Here is a 23,872-nt window from a genome sequence, read left to right as displayed (position 1 = left end):
GTGGAGTACCGTGAGTTATTGAGTTAAGAAACTGGTGGTACCATCATAGGAATTATATGGTGTTTGCTGTGCAATCTTGTACTTGCGCAAGTTGTTATTATTGTGCGATTTTAATACAATACTTGGGTTTTGTATCAATTGATTGGTGTGGTTTCACCATTGGTCATTGGCACACATAATAGCACATCTTTCTGCCGTGACTCCTTTAGGGGCTCGGAGGTACACCATGACCGGGGTTTGGGGAGGAGCATGTAACAGAAATTGGCGGCTCGTCTGGGATTGAATTCCCTAACATTCCCAAAATTCCCAAATTTGGAATTTTCTAACATTCCCAAATTTGTATTTCTGAAAATTTGGAATTTTTTGTGTGAAGGTTAACAGGTGCTAACTAATAGTCACCATGGTGTTTGAAGTAGAAAAGTTGGCGACGTCCCCTAACGAGACATAGTTCCAGGTGTTAAAAAGATCGGAACTCATGATATTGGCCAAATATTGTAACTTGGAGGTCCGAGTTAGTATGAAGAAAGCAGAGATTCAGACATTGGTGGTAGAATCTCTAGTGGGACAAGGAACATGGGGAGAGGTAGCCTTGGATAGGTTACCAGAGGAAAAAGGAAATATGGAGCTCCGGAAAATGGAGATGCAACTGCAGAGCCAGGAACGGTTAAAATGTTGGAATGAAAAGCAGAAAAGGAAAGAGCAGAGGAAAGGAGATCCGAAAAGGAAAGAGCAGAACAGGAACGAGAACTCGAGGAGAGAAGAGCCGAGGAAAGAGCAGAGGAAAGGAAAACAGAAAAGGAACTGGAGGAGAGAAGAGCAGAGGAAAGAGCAAAGGAAAGGAGAGCCGAAAGGGAGTTAAAGGAACAGGACATGGAGTATCAGAAGGAACTTAAACTCAAGGAGCTTGAATTACTGGGGGGAACCGAGAGAGGTAGTATCCATGCCGGCTAGTTTGACAACCAGTCAGAACTGTTGGGATGTTGGTAGGCATGTGAGGCTGGTTCCACCCTTTAATGAAAAGGAGGTAGCCAAGTTATTTTTACACTTTGAGAAGGTGGCTCAAATGTTAAAATGGCCTGTGGGGTCCTGGACTATGTTAGTACAAAGTGTTCTGGTGGGTAAAGCTCAATATATCTATTCGGCTTTACCGATTGACCAATGTGCAGATTATGAGATCATGAAGAAAGGCATTCTCAAAGCCTATGAATTGGTCCCTGAAGCTTACCGGCAAAAATTCAGGAATGCCAGGAAGAGGGAGAGTGAGACCCATGTGGAGTTTGCCAGAATGAAGGAAACTGTGTTTGATAGGTGGTGCGACTCGAAGGAGATTGGGAAAGACTTCAACCGTTTACGACAATTGATCTTGGTGGAGGAATTCAAACAGTGTGTCCACGTGGGCATTAAAGTGCATCTGGATGACAAAAAGGTACTAGAGTTGTATGAGGCAGCAACAGTGGCAGATGACTATGCCTTGACACACCGGATGGGGTTCCACAAACCTAACTTCCCGCCTCGAGTTAGCCAGGGGAGTTACGGTAAATCAGGTTCGGAGAACAAATTTTCATGGAGGCGGCCTAGAGAGGACTATGGGGACAAATCTGATACCGCGATTTTTAGGGATCAGAAGACTGCAGTTCCAAGGCAGACCTGTCCTCCGGGGGGCCCGAGGCAGACCACGGGTTTTTCCTCCGGGCCGACTTGCGCTTTTTGCAAGAAACCTGGGCATTTGATGTCCCAATGTTACGCCCTGAAAAGGAAAAATCAGGATCGGAGTCAGGCTAGTGCAACTCCGAATGCGTTGACCAATGCGAGAAATCGTCCTTGGAGGACAGTGCCTTGTGAAGGTTCCCGTGCCAAAGTTACGGCATCACAGAACGACCTTGTCCAAGAGGGTTACAAACCTTTTATTTCCGAGGGGTTTGTGTCACTGGATGGGGACTTAATTAACCAGAGACCTGTTAGGGTATTGAGGGACACAGGAGCACATCAATTTTTGATGCTTGAGGGCATTTTGCCATTGTCCGAGAAGACGGAAACGGGGGTTAGTGTTCTCTTACAGGGGGTTGGTGGCTATGTTAAAGCTCCTCTTCATGTCATCCATTTAAAGTCTGAGTTGGTGTCAGGACCGGTCACTGTGGGGTTACAAGCCAATCTTCCTGTAGAGGGAATCTCTTTTATTATCGGGAATGATTTGGCCGGAGGTCGAGTTTCTGGTAATCCGATGTTGGTTGAAAAGCCCAGTATGGAAAATAACACAGCACAGTTAGAGCAGTTGATTCCGGGTATCTTTCCATCCTGCGCAGTGACTCGTGATATGGGTAAGAAGTGCTCTGAAGAGAAGGAGAAGGAAGGTGATGTGCATTTGGGTTCCATAGAGATATTGGAGGAAAAGTCTGGAAGAGGTAATAGGAAAGGGAGTGACATCAAGGAACCTAAGGAAAAGGTGGCATCTGGACCAAAAGAGAAAATGGAGTGTCCGTCGGAGACATCTGGGAACGAGGCTGAACAAACAGTGCTTGTCCGAAAGAGACTTGTTGAAGAACAACACAGAGATTCGGAGCTCCGGAGTTTGATTGGTAAAGCCGTTACAGAGGAAGAGGCTATGAAGGTACCTGTTGGTTACTTCATGAAAGGGGAAATACTCATGAGAAAATGGAGACCACCAGAGGTGCCAGCAAATGACGAGTGGAAAGTTCATTACCAAATTGTGGTGCCACCGCCGTACCGGAAGGAGATATTGAGTTTGGCACATGAGACACCTTTGGCCAGGCACCTTGGAGTGAACAAGACATGTGACAGAATTTTGGTACATTTTTTCTGGCCAGGATTGCGACGTGATGTGGCGGAGTACTGCAAATCTTGCCATTCTTGCCAGCTGGTGGGAAAACCTAATCAGAAAGTCCCTTCTGCACCTTTAAAACCAATTCCAGCTTTTGAAGAGCCATTCAGCCGAGTCATTATTGACTGTGTAGGCCCTTTACCTAAAACTAAGGCTGGACATCAGTATCTGCTGACCATCATGTGCACTTCCAAGAGGTTCCCAGAAGCGGTGCCTCTTAGGAAAATTACTGCGGCAGTTATTGCGAAGGCCTTGATTAAATTTTTCACTTTGGTTGGCCGACCTAAGGTCATCCACTCTGATCAGGGTTCCAATTTCATGTCAAAGCTTTTTCAGCAAGTGGTACACCTGTTGGGAGTGGAGCAAGTAAGATCAAGTACTTACCATCCCGAGAGCCAAGTACTTACCATCCCAAGAGACAAAGGTTTCACCAGGCATTGAAGAATATGATCAGAACGTATTGTTTTGAATGTGACAAGGATTGGGATGAAGGAATACCCTTATTGTTGTTTGCTACGAGGGAATCTGTTCAGGAGTCATTGGGATTCAGTCCTTTTGAACTTGTGTTTGGACACGCAGTGCGAGGACCATTGAAATTTGTGAAAGAACAGTGGCTGCAGAAGGAGTCGCAGTCAACAGTGCGAGAGTATGTGTCAATGGTTAGGCACAGATTGGCAAAGGCTTGTGAAGTTGCGAGAGGAAACTTGAAAGTGACACAGGATAAAATGAAAGTGAGACATGACAAGAAATCTCAGATAAGAAATTTCAGTCCTGAGGACCGAGTGTTAGTGTTGCTTCCTGTTCCAGGTCAGCCACTACAGGCTAGGTATTTTGGTCCCGATGCAATCGATAGGAGGGTTAATGAAACAGATTATGTGGTGACAACTCCCGACCGATGGAAAAATCGGCAGCTGTGTCAGGTCAACCGACTGAAAAAATATTATGAGAGGAAGCCTGTCTCACCTGTCTCACCTGTCGTGCCTGTAGTCGGGCTGCAAGAGAATCCAGAGTTAAAAGATCCAAGATCTTCACCAAGATCTTCACCGATCACAACCCCTTAACCTTCATTCAAAAAATGAAAAATAAATCAGAGGTTGATGAGATGGAGTTTGGCTTTGCAGGAGTTCAACTTGGAAATTGAGCATGTAAAGGGCATGGACAATGTCGTTGCCGATGCTTTATCCAGAGTGAACTAACTTTGAAAATTCCTGGAGGTTGTTTGGAAGTTTTGTTGCTTTCTTCTGGGGAATATTAATTGTTGTTGCTCACGTGAGTTGATCAGCCATAGGTTGATTGGTAGTGTTTGGGTGTGAGTTTTACTTTTGTTTGTTACAGAGGGTTTTTGCATGAAAAGAAAGTTTTCACTTTGTTCAAACTTTCTTTCTTGAGGGTGGGCAGTGTTACGGATTCGTCACTTCCGTCTTTGTGGTTTTCATCCACTGGAAGCATTTTTAGTTTCATGTACTATTATTGTTGCGGTTTCGGTGTAAAATGGAGATAACTGTCTTCAAAGGTAAAATTAGTGTTTCAAAAGAAAAACGAAATGAATGAATGATCGTTTTAAGGCCATTTTCCCCGCTAGAGCGGGGGTTAGCATTGCGGGCCCCATGACAATCATGGTGCCCTGTTTGAGGCAATGTTTTTAGGGCCGGATGCCCTTCCGGACGCCAACCCTTGGTCACGCTCTTACGATGCGCAGGGATACGGTGTACCTATTCTAAATCGGGGTACACACCGTGATCATTCATCCCAGCAAGCTGGTATTCAATTTGCCGACCTCGGAAGGATGACAGGCTGAGTCAACCCCTCTGGCGTTAATTCAGCGATCGACCGGGATTAGAACCCAGGATCCGAGGATCCCAAGCCGGCACCCTAACCGCTAAGCCAACATCAGGCTAGAAATGCTTTTTAGTTTCATGTACTATTATTGTTACGGTTTCGGTGTGAAATGGAGATAACCGTCTTCAAAGGTAAAATTAGTGTTTCAAAAGAAAAACGAAATGGATCGGGAGAAACCGGAAGAGGAGGAAGAAGAGGCTGGAGCGGATCGAGTGAGATCGGGAAAGGAAGGCCTATCTGCTTCGAGGTGTCGAGCGGACGCTGGTGAACATTGGTCACAGGCGAATATTGGTTTCCCCGGGAAAGGGATTCCTGTGACAGTGTCGTTATTGCTGTGGCAAATAAACCTGCGAGACGGGTTTTGCTGTTGGTTCCGAAAGTGAATCATCGCTGGAGAGCAGGTACGCCTCCATTACGGGTCCGTTCGCCATTTCACCTCGCATCCGCCATTTCACCTCGCACCAGCCATTTTCACCTCGCACCAGCCATTTGCCTGGTTCCCGTGTGTGTCGTGGATTTCGCTTGGAAACTCGCGGTTCTCCGCTTGGGAACTGCTGCTCGTTCATGTCAGCGTCATTGTCTGGTGAACCGAAGGTGTGAATTCCCAGTCGCCTTTTGGGTGAACTTTCACCTGACCGACGTCGGCCCGACCTCTCACACAGCGGCTCTTCTGCAGCGTCGACTGTCAGCCGTCCTGGGTTCAGGTCTCATTACGACCTTTTTGATCCGGTGATCACCGGAGCGTGGATCAACTTTGGCCTGGTGTCGTGACAGTGACATTGGGGGTGTTGCAATTCGCTCACGTGGAGTACTGTGAGTTATTGAGTTAAGAAACTGGTGGTACCATCATAGGAATTATATGGTGTTTGCTGTGCAATTGAGGTTTTCTTGTACTTGAGCAAGTTGTTATTATTGTGCGATTTTAATACAATACTTGGGTTTTGTATCGATTGATTGGTGTGGTTTCACCATTGGTCATTGGCACACATAATAGCACATCTTTCTGCCGTGACTCCTTTCGGAGCTCGGAGGTACACCGCCGGGGTTTGGGGAGGAGCATGTAACACATCCAAGACTAACTCCACACATGGTGTACTGACTTCCTCTACTCTCACTATGGCATCCACGGCTAACTCCACACGTGGTGTACTGACTTCCTCTACTTTCACTATGGCATCCAAGGCCAACTCCACACGTGGCGTACTGACTTCCTCCACTCTCACTCTGGCATCCAAGACTAACTCCACACGTGGTGTACTGATTTCCTCTACTCTCACTATGGCATCCACAGCTAACTCCACAGATGGTGTACTGACTTCCTCTACTCTCACTATGGCATCCACGGCTAACTCCACACGTGGTGTACTGACTTCCTCTACTTTCACTATGGCATCCAAGGCTAACTCCACACGTGGCGTACTGACTTCGTCTACTCTCACTATGGCATCCAAGGCCAACTCCACACGTGGCGTACTGACTTCCTCTACTCTCACTATGGCATACACAGCTAACTCCACACGTGGTGTACTGACTTTGTCTACTCTCACTATGGCATCCATGGCTAACTCCACACGTGGCGTACTGACTTGCTCTACTCTCACGATGGCATCCAAGGTCAACTCGTTGTTGAACCGGGCATCCCAGATTCATCAGTGTGTGTTGAGAGTGCGCAGATTCCCTCGAATGGTCTTTGAACTGCAGACAAAAGGGTGCTGCATACAAAAGAAGGGTGCTGCATACAAAAGCACAAGGGTGCTGTATCCAAAAGAAGGGTGCTGTATACAAAAGAATGGTGCTGCATACAAAAGAAGGGTGCTGTATACAAAAGAACATGGGTGCTGTATACAAAAGAAGGGTGCTGTGTACAAAAGAAGGGTGCTGCATACCAAAGAACATGGGAGCTGCATAGAAAAGAAGAAGAGTGGAACCACCTTTAGAGGCCATTTTTCTCCGCAACGCGGGGGTTGGCCTTTTTCAGGCACCGTGGTCCCCTTTTTGAAGCAATGTTTTATGGCCGGATGCCCTTCCTGCCACCAACCCTGTTAAGTCGCCCCTTGCGACACGCAGGGAATTACCAGTGAACTGGTACTCAATTTGCTGACCTCAGAATGACAGGCTGAGTCAACCCCTCCTGGCGTTCAGTGATCGACTGGGATTCGAACTCGGGATCCTAGGATCCCAAGCCGGCACCCTAACCGCTAAGCCAACACCAGGCTTGACAAAAGAAGAAGAGTGGTGCATACAAAAGAACATGGGTGCTGCAATCAAAAGAACATGGGTGCTGCATACAAAAGAACATAGTTTCTGCATACAAAAGAAGAAGAGTGATGCATACTGGTCATGGTGGTGGATGTGCCGGTCGTGGTGGTGGATGTGCTGGTCGTGGTGGTGCATGTGTTTTGGTCATGGTGGTGGATGTGCTGTTCGTGGTGGTAGATGTGCTGATCGTGGTGGTGCATGTGCTGGTCATGGTGGTGCATGTGCTGGTTGTGGTGGTGGATGTGCTGATCGTGGTGGTGCATGTGCTGGTCGTGGTGGTGCATGTGCTGGTCGTGGTGGTGCATGTGCTGGTCATGGTGGTCCATGTGCTGGTTGTGGTGGATGTGCTGATCGTGGTGGTGCATGTGCTGGTCGTGGTGGTGCATGTGCTGGTCGTGGTGGTGCATCTGCTGATCGTGGTGGTGGATGTGCCGATCGTGGTGGTACATGTGCTGGCCATGCTGGTGCATGTGCTGGTCATGGTGGTGCATGTGCTGGGTGTGGTGGTGGATGTGCTGTTCGTGGTGGTGGATGTGCTGGTCGTGGTGGTGGATGTGCTGGTCGTGGTGGTGGATGTGCTGGTCGTGGTGGTGGATGTGCTGGTTGTGGTGGTGCATGTGCTGGTCATCGTGGTGCTTGTGCTGATCGTGGTGGTGCATGTGCTGATTGTGGTGGTGCATGTGCTGATCGAGGTGGTGCTTGTGCTGGTCAAGGTGTATGTGCTGGTTGTGGTGGATGTGCTGTTCGTGGTGGTGCATGTGCTGATCGTGGTGGTGCATGTGCTGATCGTGGTGGTGCATGTGCTGATCGTGGTGGTGCATGTGCTGATCGTGGTGGTCCATGTGCTGGTTGTGGTGGATGTGCTGATCGTGGTGGTGCATGTGCTGTTCGTGGTGTTGCATGTGCTGTTCGTGGTGGTGCATGTGCTGGTCGTGGTGGTGCATCTGCTGATCGTGGTGGTGGATGTGCCGATCATGGTGGTGCATGTGCTGGTCATGGTGGTGCATGTGCTGGGTGCGGTGGTGGATGTGCTGTTTGTGGTGGTGGATGTGCTGTTCGTGGTGGTGGATGTGCTGGTCGTGGTGGTGGATGTGCTGGTCGTGGTGGTGGATGTGCTGGTTGTGGTGGTGCATGTGCTGGTCATCGTGGTGCTTGTGCTGATCGTGGTGGTGCATGTGCTGATTGTGGTGGTGCATGTGCTGATCGAGGTGGTGCTTGTGCTGGTCAAGGTGCATGTGCTGGTTGTGGTGGATGTGCTGTTCGTGGTGGTGCATGTGCTGATCGTGATGGTGCATGTGCTGATCGTGGTGGTGCATGTGCTGGTCGTGGTGGTGCATGTGCTGATTGAGGTGGTGCTTGTGCTGGTCGTGGTGGTGCATGTGCTGGTTGTGGTGGATGTGCTGATCGTGGTGGTGCATGTGCTGATCGTGGTGGTGCATGTGCTGATCGTGGTGGTGCATGTGCTGATCGAGGTGGTGCTTGTGCTGGTCATGGTGGTGCATGTGCTGGTTGTGGTGGATGTGCTGATCGTGGTGGTGCATGTGCTGATCGTGGTGGTGCATGTGCTGATCGTGGTGGTGCATGTGCTGATTGTGGTGGTGCATGTGCTGATCGAAGTGGTGCTTGTGCTGGTCGTGGCGGTGCATGTGCTGATCGTGGTGGTGCATGTGCTGGTCGTGGTGGTGCATGTACTGGTTGTGGTGGATGTGCTGATCGTGGTGGTGCATGTGCTGATTGTGGTGGTGCATGTGCTGATCGAGGTGGTGCTTGTGCTGGTCAAGGTGCATGTGCTGGTCGTGGTGGTGCATGTGCTGGTTGTGGTGGATGTGCTGATCGTGGTGGTGCATGTGCTGATCGTGGTGGTGCATGTGCTGGTCGTGGTGGTGCATGTGATGATCTTGGTGGTGCATGTGATGATCATGGTGGTGCATGTGATGATCGTGGTGGTGGATGTGCTGATCGTGGTGGTGCATGTGCTGATCGTGGTGGTGCATGTGCTGATTGTGGTGGTGCATGTGCTGATCGAGGTGGTGCTTGTGCTGGTCAAGGTGCATGTGCTGGTCGTGGTGGTGCATGTGCTGGTTGTGGTGGATGTGCTGATCGTGGTGGTGCATGTGCTGATCGTGGTGGTGCATGTGCTGGTCGTGGTGGTGCATATGCTGATCATGGTGGTGCATGTGATGATCTTGGTGGTGCATGTGATGATCATGGTGGTGCATGTGATGATCATGGTGGTGCATGTGATGATCATGGTGGTGCATATGCTGATCATGGTGGTGCATGTGATGATCGTGGTGGTGCATGTGATGATCATGGTGGTGCATGTGCTGGTCGTGGTGGTGCATATGCTGATCATGGTGGTGCATGTGATGATCGTGGTGGTGCATGTGATGATCGTGGTGGTGCATGTGATGATCGTGGTGGTGCATGTGCCGATCGTGGTAAGTGGTTGCCGCAGCAGACAAGTTCTGATCTCCAAACTCTGGCGGCACCATCTCTCTCCAGGTGTTGTTGGAGGCTGATGCGTATGTGTGGTTGTGTGGTTGCCGTGATGTGAACGTGCTGGCGTTGTGGATGTGCTCGTGGTGTCTGCGTGACGAGCACGTGGTCCTGTGTCTGTGTCGTAATCCTGTGCGTGTGCCGGAAGTGAGGACGGACACAAACCGGTACGTGTCGATGACGCGTTCGAGCTGGTGATCGAGGTGGGAGGTGGAAGGAGGAGGATGAGGCGGTTCATGTGAGGGAGAAGCGGCTGTGACGTTTTGTGTCGAGGTGTGCGAGCGGAGCGGTATCACGGGACGAGCACGTGTTCGGACAAAGATCAAGGTGGAGGGACAAATGGCGAGACAGGGTTAGATAGATGGACACACAGACGGAGAGAGAGGTTCACAGGTACCTCCAGGTAGCCATGCCCCGCGAGTTGACGCAAACGCGCATCCAGAAGCTATGGGTCCCCTACAGGGACGGACAAGCCGAGGGCAGCGGTCCCGGATCGCGTCGATGTAAGTCCTTCACTGCGACCATGGACAGAGGTCCACGACATTTGTGAATGGGGACATCCTCGGTGACCTAGACAACCATTCCATTCCCTTCACGCGGTCGAGCACCCGTTGGTCAAACGGGGCGGGGTGGAGTGGTTGGTGGTGGTGGTAGTGGTGGCACCGGTTGGTGAAATGGAGTGGAGTGGTTGGTGGTGGTGGCACCGGTTGGTGAAATGGAGTGGTTGGTGGTGGTGGCACCGGTTGATGATGCGGAGCAGAGTGGTTGGTGGTGGTGGCACCGGTTGATTATGCATAGCAGAGTGGTTGATGGTGGTGGCACCGGTTGATGATGCGGAGCAGAGTGGTTGGTGGTGGTGGCACCGGTTGTAATTTGCCAGCGGTAATACTACCACTTGGTTTTGTGGTGCTGCTGCCAGTGTCATTGTGGCTTGACCTTTTTGTGGTGGTGCTGCCAGTGTCATTGTGGCTTGACCTTTTTGTGGTGGTGCTGCCAGTGTCATTGTGGCTTGACCTTTTTGTGGTGGTGCTGCCAGTGTCATTGTGGCTTGACCTTTTTGTGGTGGTGCTGCCAGTGTCATTGTGGCTTGACCTTTTTGTGGTGTTGCTGCCAGTGTCATTGTGGCTTGACCTTTTTGTGGTGGTGCTGCCAGTGTCATTGTGGCTTGACCTTTTTGTGGTGCTGCTGCTGCCAGTGTCATTGTGGCTTGACCTTTTTGTGGTGGTGCTGCCAGTGTCATTGTGGCTTGACCTTTTTGTGGTGGTGCTGCCAGTGTCATTGTGCTTTGACCTTTTTTGTGGTGGTGCTGCCAGTGTCATTGTGCTTTGACCTTTTTGTGGTGGTGCTGCCAGTGTCATTGAGCTTTGACCTTTTTTGTGGTGCTGCCGCCAGTGTCATTGTGGCTTGACCTTTTTGTGGTGGTGCTGCCAGTGTCATTGTGCTTTGACCTTTTTGTGGTGGTGCTGCCAGTGTCATTGTGCTTTGACCTTTCTTGTGATGGTGCTGCCAGTGTCATTGTGGCTAGACCTTTTTTGTGGTGCTGCTGCCAGTGTAATTGTGGCTAGACCTTTTTTGTGGTGGTGCTGCCAGTGTAATTGTGGCTTGACCTTTTTTGTGGTGGTGCTGCCAGTGTCATTGTGCTTTGACCTTTTTGTGGTGGTGCTGCCAGTGTCATTGTGCTTTCACCTTTTTTGTGGTGGTGCTGCCAGTGTCATTGTGGCTAGACCTTTTTTGTGGTGGTGCTGCCAGTGTAATTGTGGCTAGACCTTTTTTGTGGTGGTGCTGCCAGGGTCATTGTGGCTAGACCTTTTTTGTGGTGGTGCTGCCAGTGTCATTGTGCTTTGACCTTTTTGTGGTGGTGCTGCCAGTGTCATTGTGGCTAGACCTTTTTTGTGGTGGTGCTGCCAGTGTAATTGTGGCTAGACCTTTTTTGTGGTGGTGCTGCCAGTGTAATTGTGGCTAGACCTTTTTTGTGGTGGTGCTGCCAGTGTCATTGTGGCTTGACCTTTTTTGTGGTGGTGCTGCCAGTGTCATTGTGCTTTGACCTTTTTGTGGTGGTGCTGCCAGTGTCATTGTGCTTTCACCTTTTTTGTGGTGGTGCTGCCAGTGTCATTGTGGCTAGACCTTTTTTGTGGTGGTGCTGCCAGTGTAATTGTGGCTAGACCTTTATTGTGGTGGTGCTGCCAGGGTCATTGTGGCTAGACCTTTTTTGTGGTGGTGCTGCCAGTGTCATTGTGCTTTGACCTTTTTGTGGTGGTGCTGCCAGTGTCATTGTGGCTAGACCTTTTTTGTAGTGGTGCTGCCAGTGTAATTGTGGCTAGACCTTTTTTGTGGTGGTGCTGCCAGTGTCATTGTGGTTTGACCTTTTTGTGGTGGTGCTGCCAGTGTCATTGTGGTTTGACCTTTTTGTGGTGCCCTGTTGTTAATCCACCAATGTTGTGCTTTCTTCATCCAAGACCGTTTTTCTGGAAGTTCCCGTAGCACAACCAAAGCCGGACGTGTCCCCACTCTGTTTCAGGGTACAGAAGGTTCCGATACAAAGGACACCCAGCTTAACGTCCTCCTGAAGGACCCAAACCGATGGCCTTCCAGGAAACATGAGGACGAGTTTGTAGTTGTGTCTGGAGTCGAACCCAAACTCCCTCCACGTCTGCGCAGTCGTTGCGATTTTGAGATTGTCCACCTGCGCCAAACTCGTTCTTTGTCCGTCGGACGTACCTGATGCCCACCGATGCCAAATCGAAACCCACCATCGCTCGGATGAATGCACCAGCTATCGAGTTTCGCATGACAATGGCAACCCTCTTTTGGGCTTGATCGTACATCACGCACCTCTTGTAAATCAAAGTGTGGGAGGTGGACGACACCTGTTCGAATGTACGAGGATGGCACGACCTCCTCCACTAAAAGACCCCATCCCGTTTGTAAAGGCCTACTTTGTCTGGGTGTGGGATTGTGAGCGGTGCCAGCACGCACGGATTCTAATCGCGATGCCCGTCTCTTTGCAGCATGCGTCCCACGTCTCACCAACTCTCCGTCCATCATCGTGCTGGTCGGACTGCCAGCCAGGGGCAAGACCTACATCTCCAAGAAGCTCACGCGCTACCTCAACTGGGCCGGTGTCGCCACAAAAGGTAAAGGGTTCACCTTGTGACCGACGAGCGGTATGAATACAGTGGTGTTTTTCGATGTGCTCATGTGGCTGAATGTTGTATGTGGTGAGCAGTGTTCAATGTTGGCACCTACCGCAGGAAAGCCACCACCTCGTACAAATCTTGTCAGTTTTTCCGCCACGACAATGAGGGAGCCATGAAGATAAGGAAGTGAGTGACGATGTGTGAAAACAAGATTGATGTATGGATATTACCTTCACCATGCCTGTGCTGCTAATGTGTGATGTTACCACCACCATTGGTATTGCATTTTGTATCGATCACAATTACAGCGACATTTCCAACGTTACCCTCGACTCCATCTTTATATCGACCTCCTCTCCTGGTGTGCAGACAATGTGCCCTCGAAGCATTGCAGGATGTACAGACTTACCTGTCGCACGAAGGTGGCCAAGTTGCGGTGAGCTCGAGTTTCTTCCGTTTCTGTAATGGATACCAGCAATGTGGAATTGGGGAAGAATGTGGACTTATGAAGAGTCTGGTGTTGGCCTAGCGGTTCGGGTGCAGGCCTGTGATCCTAGGATCCTGGGTTCGAATCCCGGTCGATCGCTAAATTAACACCAGGGGGTTGACTCAGCCTGTCATCCTTCCGAGGTCGGCAAATTGAGTACCAGCTTGCTGGGATGAATGATCACGGTGTGTACCCCGGTTTAGAATAGGTACACCGCATCCCTGCGTGTCGTAAGAGGCGACTAAAGTGTTGGCATCAGGAAGGGCATCCGGCCATAAAAACATTGCCTCAAAAAGGGGACCATGATGATTGTCATGGGGCCCGCAAGGCTAACCTCCACTCTAGCGGGGAGAAATGGCCTTAAAAAGGGAACAATGATGATTGTCATGGGCCCCGCAAGGTTAACCCCCACTCTAGCAGAGGGAAATGGCCTTAAAAAGGGAACAATGATGATTGTAATGGGGCCCACAAGGCTAACCCCCACTCTAGCGGAGGGAAATGGTCTTAAAAAGGGAACAATGATGATTGTAATGGGGCCCGCAAGGCTAACCCCCACTCTAGCGGGTGAAAATGACCTTAAAAGGGGAACAATGATGATTGTCATGGGGTCCGCAAGGCTAACCCCCACTCTAGCGGGGAGAAATGGCCTTAAAAAGGGAACAATGATGATTGTAATGGGGCCCGCAAGGCTAACCCCCACTCTAGCGGAGGGAAATGGCCTTAAAAAGGGAACAATGATGATTGTTATGGGGCCCGCAAGGCTAACCCCCACTCAAGCGGGGGAAAATGGCCTTAAAAAGGGAACAATGATGATTGTCATGGGGCCCGCAAGGCTAACCCCCGCTCTAGCGGGGAAAAATGGCCTTAAAAATGGAACAATGATGATTGTCATGGGGCCCGCAAGGCTAACCCCCACTCTAGCGGAGGGAAATGGCCTTAAAAAGGGGACCATGATGATTGTCATGGGGCCTGCAAGGCTAACCCCCACTCTAGCGGGGAAAAATGGCCTTAAAAAAGGAATAATGATGATTGCCATGGGGTCCGCAAGGCTAACCCCCACTCTAGCGGGGGAAAAATGGCCTTAAAAGGGGAACAATGATGATTGTCATGGGGTCCGCAAGGCTAACCCCCACTCTAGCGGGCGAAAATGACCTTAAAAGGGGAACAATGATGATTGTCATGGGGCTCGCAAGGCTAACCCCCACTCTAGCGGAGGGAAATGGCCTTAAAAAGGGGACCATGATGATTGTCATGGGGCCCGCAAGGCTAACCCCCACTCTAGCGGGGAGAAATGGCCTTAAAAAGGGAACAATGATGATTGTAATGGGGCCCGCAAGGCTAACCCCCACTCTAGCGGGCGAAAATGACCTTAAAAGGGGAACAATGATGATTGTCATGGGGCTCGCAAGGCTAACCCCCACTCAAGCGGGGGAAAATGGCCTTAAAAAGGGAACAATGATGATTGTCATGGGGCCCGCAAGGCTAACCCCCGCTCTAGCGGGGAAAAATGGCCTTAAAAATGGAACAATGATGATTGTCATGGGGCCCGCAAGGCTAACCCCCACTCTAGCGGAGGGAAATGGCCTTAAAAAGGGGACCATGATGATTGTCATGGGGCCTGCAAGGCTAACCCCCAATCTAGCGGGGAAAAATGGCCTTAAAAAAGGAACAATGATGATTGTCATGGGGTCCGCAAGGCTAACCCCCACTCTAGCGGGGGAAAAATGGCCTTAAAAAAGGAACCATGATGATTGTCATGGGGTCCGCAAGGCTAACCCCCACTCTAGCGGGCGAAAATGACCTTAAAAGGGGAACAATGATGATTGTCATGGGGCTCGCAAGGCTAACCCCCACTCTAGCGGAGGGAAATGGCCTTAAAAAGGGGACCATGATGATTGTCATGGGGCCCGCAAGGCTAACCCCCACTCCAGCGGGGAAAAATGACCTTAAAATGGAACAATGATGATTGTCATGGGGCCCGCAAGGCTAACCCCCACTCTAGCGGGGAAAAATGACCTTAAAAGGGGACCATGATGATTGTCATGGGGCCAGCAAGGCTAACCCCCACTCTAGCGGGGAAAGATTGCCTTAAAAAGGGGACCATGATGATTGTTATGGGCCCGCAAGGCTAACCCCCACTCTAGCGGGGAAAAATGGCCTTAAAAAGGGGACCATGATGATTGTCATGGGGCCCGCAAGGCTAACCCCCACTCTAGCGGGGAAAAATTGCCTTAAAAAGGGCACCATGATGATTGTCATGGGGCCCGCAAGGCTAACCCCCACTCCAGCGGGGAAAAATGACCTTAAAATGGAACAATGATCATTGTCATGGGGCCCGCAAGGCTAACCCCCACTCTAGCGGGGAAAAATGACCTTAAAAGGGGACCATGATGATTGTCATGGGGCCCGCAAGGCTAACCCCCACTCTAGCGGGGAAAAATAGCCTTAAAAAGGGGACCATGATGATTGTCATGGGGCCCGCAAGGCTAACCCCCACTCTAGCGGGGAAAAATTGCATTAAAAAGGGGACCATGATGATTGTCATGGGGCCCGCAAGGCTAACCCCCACTCTAGCGGGGAAAAATGGCCTTAAAACGATCATTCATTCATTCAATGTGGTGAGCACTCCATGACCTTCGCCAATGAAAGTGGACGAGGTTATGTTTTCGTCCGTATGTTTGTTTGTGTACAGGATATCGCAAAAAGTTGTGGACTGATTCGGCTAAAACTTGGTGGACAGGTTGGGTGTTTGACAAGGACAAATTGATCTGATTTTAGGGAAAATCCGAATGTGGATCTGGATACGAGGATTATTTAATTTTAAAGCGGTTCTTCACCATGGAGAGATGGGGCCAGAAAAAAAAACAATTCAAAAAGTTGTGGATGAGTTGCTTTGGCGACAAGAACAAGCCGAGGAGATTTGGGTTGAGGTCTGAATGGTCGTTCGTCCGAGGGTGTGTGTACCGGCTCGAGATTCATCGGCCTCGTCAGTGGGATACAAAATGGGATACTATCAGTGGGATACAAAATGGGATACTATCAGTGGGACACAAAATGGGATACTATCAGTGGGACACAAAATGGGATACTATCAGTGGGACACAAAATGGGATACTATCAGTGGGACACAAAATGGGATACTATCAGTGGGACACAAAATGGGATACTATCAGTGGGACACAAAATGGGATACTATCAGTGGGACACAAAATGGGATACTATCAGTGGGATACAAAATGGGATACTATCAGTGGGACACAAAATGGGATACTATCAGTGGGACACAAAATGGGATACTATCAGTGGGACACAAAATGGGATACTATCAGTGGGACACAAAATGGGATACTATCAGTGGGACACAAAATGGGATACTATCAGTGGGATACAAAATGGGATACTATCAGTGGGATACAAAATGGGATACTATCAGTGGGATACAAAATGGGATACTATCAGTGGGATACAAAATGGGATACTATCAGTGGGACACAAAATGGGATACTATCAGTGGGATACAAAATGGGATACTATCAGTGGGATACAAAATGGGATACTATCAGTGGGATACAAAATGGGATACTATCAGTGGGATACAAAATGGGATACTATCAGTGGGATACAAAATGGGATACTATCAGTGGGATACAAAATGGGATACTATCAGTGGGATACAAAATGGGATACTATCAGTGGGATACAAAATGGGATACTATCAGTGGGATACAAAATGGGATACTATCAGTGGGATACAAAATGGGATACTATCAGTGGGATACAAAATGGGATACTATCAGTGGGATACAAAATGGGATACTATCAGTGGGATACAAAATGGGATACTATCAGTGGGATACAAAATGGGATACTATCAGTGGGATACAAAATGGGATACTATCAGTGGGATACAAAATGGGATACTATCAGTGGGATACAAAATGGGATACTATCAGTGGGATACAAAATGGGATACTATCAGTGGGACACAAAATGGGATACTATCAGTGGGACACAAAATGGGATACTATCAGTGGGATACAAAATGGGATACTATCAGTGGGACACAAAATGGGATACTATCAGTGGGACACAAAATGGGATACTATCAGTGGGACACAAAATGGGATACTATCAGTGGGACACAAAATGGGATACTATCAGTGGGACACAAAATGGGATACTATCAGTGGGACACAAAATGGGATACTATCAGTGGGACACAAAATGGGATACTATCAGTGGGACACAAAATGGGATACTATCAGTGGGATACAAAATGGGATACTATCAGTGGGACACAAAATGGGATACTATCAGTGGGATACAAAATGGGATACTATCAGTGGGACACAAAATGGGATACTATCAGTGGGACACAAAATGGGATACTATCAGTGGGACACAAAATGGGATACTATCAGTGGGATACAAAATGGGATACTATCAGTGGGATACAAAATGGGATACTATCAGTGGGATACAAAATGGGATACTATCAGTGGGATACAAAATGGGATACTATCAGTGGGACACAAAATGGGATACTATCAGTGGGACACAAAATGGGATACTATCAGTGGGATACAAAATGGGATACTATCAGTGGGATACAAAATGGGATACTATCAGTGGGATACAAAATGGGATACTATCAGTGGGATACAAAATGGGATACTATCAGTGGGATACAAAATGGGATACTATCAGTGGGATACAAAATGGGATACTATCAGTGGGATACAAAATGGGATACTATCAGTGGGATACAAAATGGGATACTATCAGTGGGATACAAAATGGGATACTATCAGTGGGATACAAAATGGGATACTATCAGTGGGATACAAAATGGGATACTATCAGTGGGATACAAAATGGGATACTATCAGTGGGATACAAAATGGGATACTATCAGTGGGATACAAAATGGGATACTATCAGTGGGATACAAAATGGGATACTATCAGTGGGATACAAAATGGGATACTATCAGTGGGATACAAAATGGGATACTATCAGTGGGATACAAAATGGGATACTATCAGTGGGATACAAAATGGGATACTATCAGTGGGACACAAAATGGGATACTATCAGTGGGATACAAAATGGGATACTATCAGTGGGATACAAAATGGGATACTATCAGTGGGATACAAAATGGGATACTATCAGTGGGATACAAAATGGGATACTATCAGTGGGATACAAAATGGGATACTATCAGTGGGATACAAAATGGGATACTATCAGTGGGACACAAAATGGGATACTATCAGTGGGATACAAAATGGGATACTATCAGTGGGATACAAAATGGGATACTATCTGTGGGATACAAAATGGGATACTATCAGTGGGATACAAAATGGGATACTATCAGTGGGATACAAAATGGGATACTATCAGTGGGATACAAAATGGGATACTATCAGTGGGATACAAAATGGGATACTATCAGTGGGATACAAAATGGGATACTATCAGTGGGATACAAAATGGGATACTATCAGTGGGATACAAAATGGGATACTATCAGTGGGATACAAAATGGGATACTATCAGTGGGATACAAAATGGGATACTATCAGTGGGATACAAAATGGGATACTATCAGTGGGATACAAAATGGGATACTATCAGTGGGATACAAAATGGGATACTATCAGTGGGATACAAAATGGGATACTATCAGTGGGATACAAAATGGGATACTATCAGTGGGATACAAAATGGGATACTATCAGTGGGATACAAAATGGGATACCATCAGTGGGATACAAAATGGGATACTATCTGTGGGATACAAAATGGGATACTATCAGTGGGATACAAAATGGGATACTATCAGTGGGATACAAAATGGGATACTATCAGTGGGATACAAAATGGGATACTATCAGTGGGATACAAAATGGGATACTATCAGTGGGATACAAAATGGGATACTATCAGTGGGATACAAAATGGGATACTATCAGTGGGATACAAAATGGGATACTATCAGTGGGATACAAAATGGGATACTATCAGTGGGATACAAAATGGGATACTATCAGTGGGATACAAAATGGGATACTATCAGTGGGATACAAAATGGGATACTATCAGTGGGACACAAAATGGGATACTATCAGTGGGACACAAAATGGGATACTATCAGTGGGACACAAAATGGGATACTATCAGTGGGATACAAAATGGGATACTATCAGTGGGATACAAAATGGGATACTATCAGTGGGATACAAAATGGGATACTATCAGTGGGATACAAAATGGGATACTATCAGTGGGATACAAAATGGGATACTATCAGTGGGATACAAAATGGGATACTATCAGTGGGATACAAAATGGGATACTATCAGTGGGACACAAAATGGGATACTATCAGTGGGATACAAAATGGGATACTATCAGTGGGACACAAAATGGGATACTATCAGTGGGATACAAAATGGGATACTATCAGTGGGATACAAAATGGGATACTATCAGTAGGATACAAAATGGGATACTATCAGTGGGACACAAAATGGGATACTATCAGTGGGATACAAAATGGGATACTATCAGTGGGACACAAAATGGGATACTATCAGTGGGATACAAAATGGGATACCATCAGTGGGATACAAAATGGGATACTATCAGTGGGATACAAAATGGGATACTATCAGTGGGATACAAAATGGGATACTATCAGTGGGATACAAAATGGGATACTATCAGTGGGATACAAAATGGGATACTATCAGTGGGATACAAAATGGGATACTATCAGTGGGACACAAAATGGGATACTATCAGTGGGATACAAAATGGGATACTATCAGTGGGATACAAAATGGGATACTATCAGTGGGATACAAAATGGGATACTATCAGTGGGATACTATCAGTGGGATACAAAATGGGATTCTATCAGTGGGATACAAAATGGGATACTATCAGTGGGATACAAAATGGGATACTATCAGTGGGATACAAAATGGGATACTATCAGTGGGATACAAAATGGGATACTATCAGTGGGATACAAAATGGGATACTATCATTGGGATACAAAATGGGATACCATCAGTGGGATACAAAATGGGATACTATCAGTGGGATACAAAATGGGATACTATCAGTGGGATACAAAATGGGATACTATCAGTGGGATACAAAATGGGATACTATCAGTGGGATACAAAATGGGACACAAAATGGGATTCTATCAGTGGGATACAAAATGGGATACTATCAGTGGGATACTATCAGTGGGATACTATCAGTGGGATACAAAATGGGATACTATCAGTGGGATACAAAATGGGATACTATCAGTGGGATACAAAATAGGATACTATCAGTGGGATACAAAATGGGATACTATCAGTGGGATACAAAATGGGATACTATCAGTGGGATACAAAATGGGATACTATCAGTGGGATACAAAATGGGATACTATCAGTGGGATACAAAATGGGATACTATCAGTGGGATACAAAATGGGATACTATCAGTGGGGTACAAAATGGGATACTATCAGTGGGACACAAAATGGGATACTATCAGTGGGATACAAAATGGGATACTATCAGTGGGATACAAAATGGGATACTATCAGTGGGATACAAAATGGGATACTATCAGTGGGATACAAAATGGGATACTATCAGTGGGATACAAAATGGGATACTATCAGTGGGATACAAAATGGGATACTATCAGTGGGATACAAAATGGGATACTATCAGTGGGATACAAAATGGGATACTATCAGTGGGATACAAAATGGGATACTATCAGTGGGATACAAAATGGGATACTATCAGTGGGATACAAAATGGGATACTATCAGTGGGATACAAAATGGGATACCATCAGTGGGATACAAAATGGGATACTATCAGTGGGATACAAAATGGGATACTATCAGTGGGATACAAAATGGGATACTATCAGTGGGATACAAAATGGGACACAAAATGGGATTCTATCAGTGGGATACAAAATGGGATACTATCAGTGGGATACAAAATGGGACACAAAATGGGATTCTATCAGTGGGATACAAAATGGGATACTATCAGTGGGATACAAAATGGGATACTATCAGTGGGATACAAAATGGGATACTATCAGTGGGATACAAAATGGGATACTATCAGTGGGATACAAAATGGGATACACTCAGTGGGATACAAAATGGGATACAAAATGGAACACAAAATGGGATTCTATCAGTGGGATACAAAATGGGATACTATCAGTGGGATACAAAATGGGATACTATCAGTGGGATACAAAATGGGATACTATCAGTGGGATACAAAATGGGATACTATCAGTGGGATACAAAATGGGATACTATCAGTGGGATACAAAATGGGATACTATCAGTGGGATACAAAATGGGATACTATCAGTGGGATACAAAATGGGATACTATCAGTGGGATACAAAATGGGATACTATCAGTGGGATACAAAATGGGATACTATCAATGGGATACAAAATGGGATACAAAATGTGATACAAAATGGGATACTATCAGTGGGATACAAAATGGGATACAAAATGGGATACTATCAGTGGGATACAAAATGGGATACAATCAGTGGGATACAAAATGGGATACTATCAGTGGGATACAAAATGGGATACACTCAGTGGGATACAAAATGGGATACAAAATGGAACACAAAATGGGATTCTATCAGTGGGATACAAAATGGGATACTATCAGTGGGATACAAAATGGGATACTATCAGTGGGATACAAAATGGGATACTATCAGTGGGATACAAAATGGGATACTATCAGTGGGATACAAAATGGGATACTATCAGTGGGATACAAAATGGGATACTATCAATGGGATACAAAATGGGATACAAAATGTGATACAAAATGGGATACTATCAGTGGGATACAAAATGGGATACAAAATGGGATACTATCAGTGGGATACAAAATGGGATACAATCAGTGGGATACAAAATGGGATACTATCAGTGGGATACAAAATGGGATACCATCAGTGGGATACAAAATGGGATACTATCAGTGGGATACAAAATGGGATACTATCAGTGGGATACAAAATGGGATACAAAATGGGATACTATCAGTGGGATACTATCAGTGGGATACTATCAGTGGGATACTATCAGTGGGATACTATCAGTGGGATACTATCAGTGGGATACAAAATGGGATACTATCAGTGGGATACTATCAGTGGGATACTATCAGTGGGATACTATCAGTGGGATACTATCAGTGGGATACTATCAATGGGATACTATCAGTGGGATACAAAATGGAATACAAAATGGGATACTATCAGTGGGATACTATCAGTCGGATACTATCAGTGGGATACTAGGATACAAAACATAAACTGTTCAGCCTGGCGGAGGTATGCGCTCTACCGAGTGCAGTTCTAGTTCCCTTGATTACACTGAGCAACACCGATGTCATGGTAAACGCTTCGTGTTATGTCATGTTAAACGATGACATGGTAAACGCCTCATGTTATGTCATGTTAAACGATGTCATGGTAAACGCTTTGTGTTATGTCATGTTAAACGATGTCATGGTAAATGATGTCATGGTAAACGCTTCGTGTTATGTCATGTTAAACGATGTCATGGTAAATGATGTCATGGTAAACGCTTCGTGTTATGTCATGTTAAACGATGTCATGGTAAACCATGTCATGGTAAACGCTTCGTGTTATGTCATGGTAAACTATGTCATGGTAAATGATATCATGGTAAAGGCTTCGTGTTATATCATGGTAAACAATGTCATGGTAAACGCTTCGTGTTATGTCATGGTAAACAATGTCATGGTAAACGCTTCGTGTTATGTCATGGTAAACGATGTCATGGTAAACGCTTCGTGTTGTGTCATGGTAAACGATGTCATGGTAAACAGTCATGGTAAACGATGTCATGGTAAACGCTTCGTGTTATGTCATGGTAAACGATGTCATGGTAAACGCTTCGTGTTATGTCATGGTAAACAATGTCATGGTAAACGCTTCGTGTTATGTCATGGTAAACGATGTCATGGTAAACGCTTCGTGTTGTGTCATGGTAAACGATGTCATGGTAAACAGTCATGGTAAACGATGTCATTGTAAATGCTTCGTGTTATGTCATGGTAAACGATGTCATGGTAAACGATGTCATGGGCAGCGATGTCATGGCAAGCGATGTCATGGTAAACGATGTCATGTTATTTCATGGTAAATGATGTCATGGTAAACTATGTCATGGTAAACGCTTCATGTTATGTCATGGTAAACTATGTCATGGTAAATGATGTCATGGTAAATGATGTCATGGTGAACTCTGTGTTATGTCTTGGTGTGGAATTATGTCATGGTAAACTATGTCATGGTAAACGCTTCGTGTTCTGTAACTTGGCATATCTCGGTTTCTCAAATTGACCGCAATGCATGATGGTCCGTCCAGTCGTTATTGCTTCGAGTAAAGTCACGACTCAGCTCGGCCATTTATATGTCCCAGGTGTTTGATTTTGAGTAAAGTCACGACTCAGCTCGACCATGTGTGTGTCCCAGGTGTTTGATTTTCAGTAAAGTGACGACTCAGCTCGACCATGTGTGTGTCCCAGGTGTTTGATTTCGAGTAAAGTCACGACTCAGCTCGCCCATGTATGTGTCCTAAGTGTTTGATTTCGAGTAAAGTAACGATTTAGCTTGACCATGTGTGTGTCCCAGGTGTTTGATTTCGAGTAAAGTCACGACTCAGCTCGCCCATGTATGTGTCCCAGGTGTTTGATTT

At 46.7% G+C, this 23,872-nt stretch overlaps 1 protein-coding gene across 4 annotated transcripts in view; it reads left to right on the top strand.

The window, feature by feature from the left end:
• Positions 1-23,872, top strand: part of LOC137418766 (6-phosphofructo-2-kinase/fructose-2,6-bisphosphatase) — an 80,682-nt gene that overhangs the window by 11,048 nt on the left and 45,762 nt on the right. For 3 of the 4 annotated variants that reach the window (XM_068104901.2, XM_068104896.2, XM_068104907.2), the window contains exons 2-4: positions 12,445-12,570; positions 12,663-12,759; positions 12,943-13,009. In XM_068104901.2, coding sequence (XP_067961002.1) covers positions 12,445-12,570; positions 12,663-12,759; positions 12,943-13,009 — 290 coding nt within the window. Of the gene's footprint in view, positions 1-9,618; positions 9,940-12,444; positions 12,571-12,662; positions 12,760-12,942; positions 13,010-23,872 lie in introns of those variants that run through there. The other variant, XM_068104890.2, reaches the window with a different exon arrangement.

Source organism: Myxine glutinosa, chromosome 1, assembly GCF_964187855.1.
Source record: "Myxine glutinosa chromosome 1, kmMyxGlut1.1, whole genome shotgun sequence".
NCBI classification, from domain to species: Eukaryota; Metazoa; Chordata; class Myxini; order Myxiniformes; family Myxinidae; genus Myxine; species Myxine glutinosa.
Note: the sequence above shows the minus strand (reverse complement) of the source record. Positions and strands in the feature narration are given on the sequence as shown.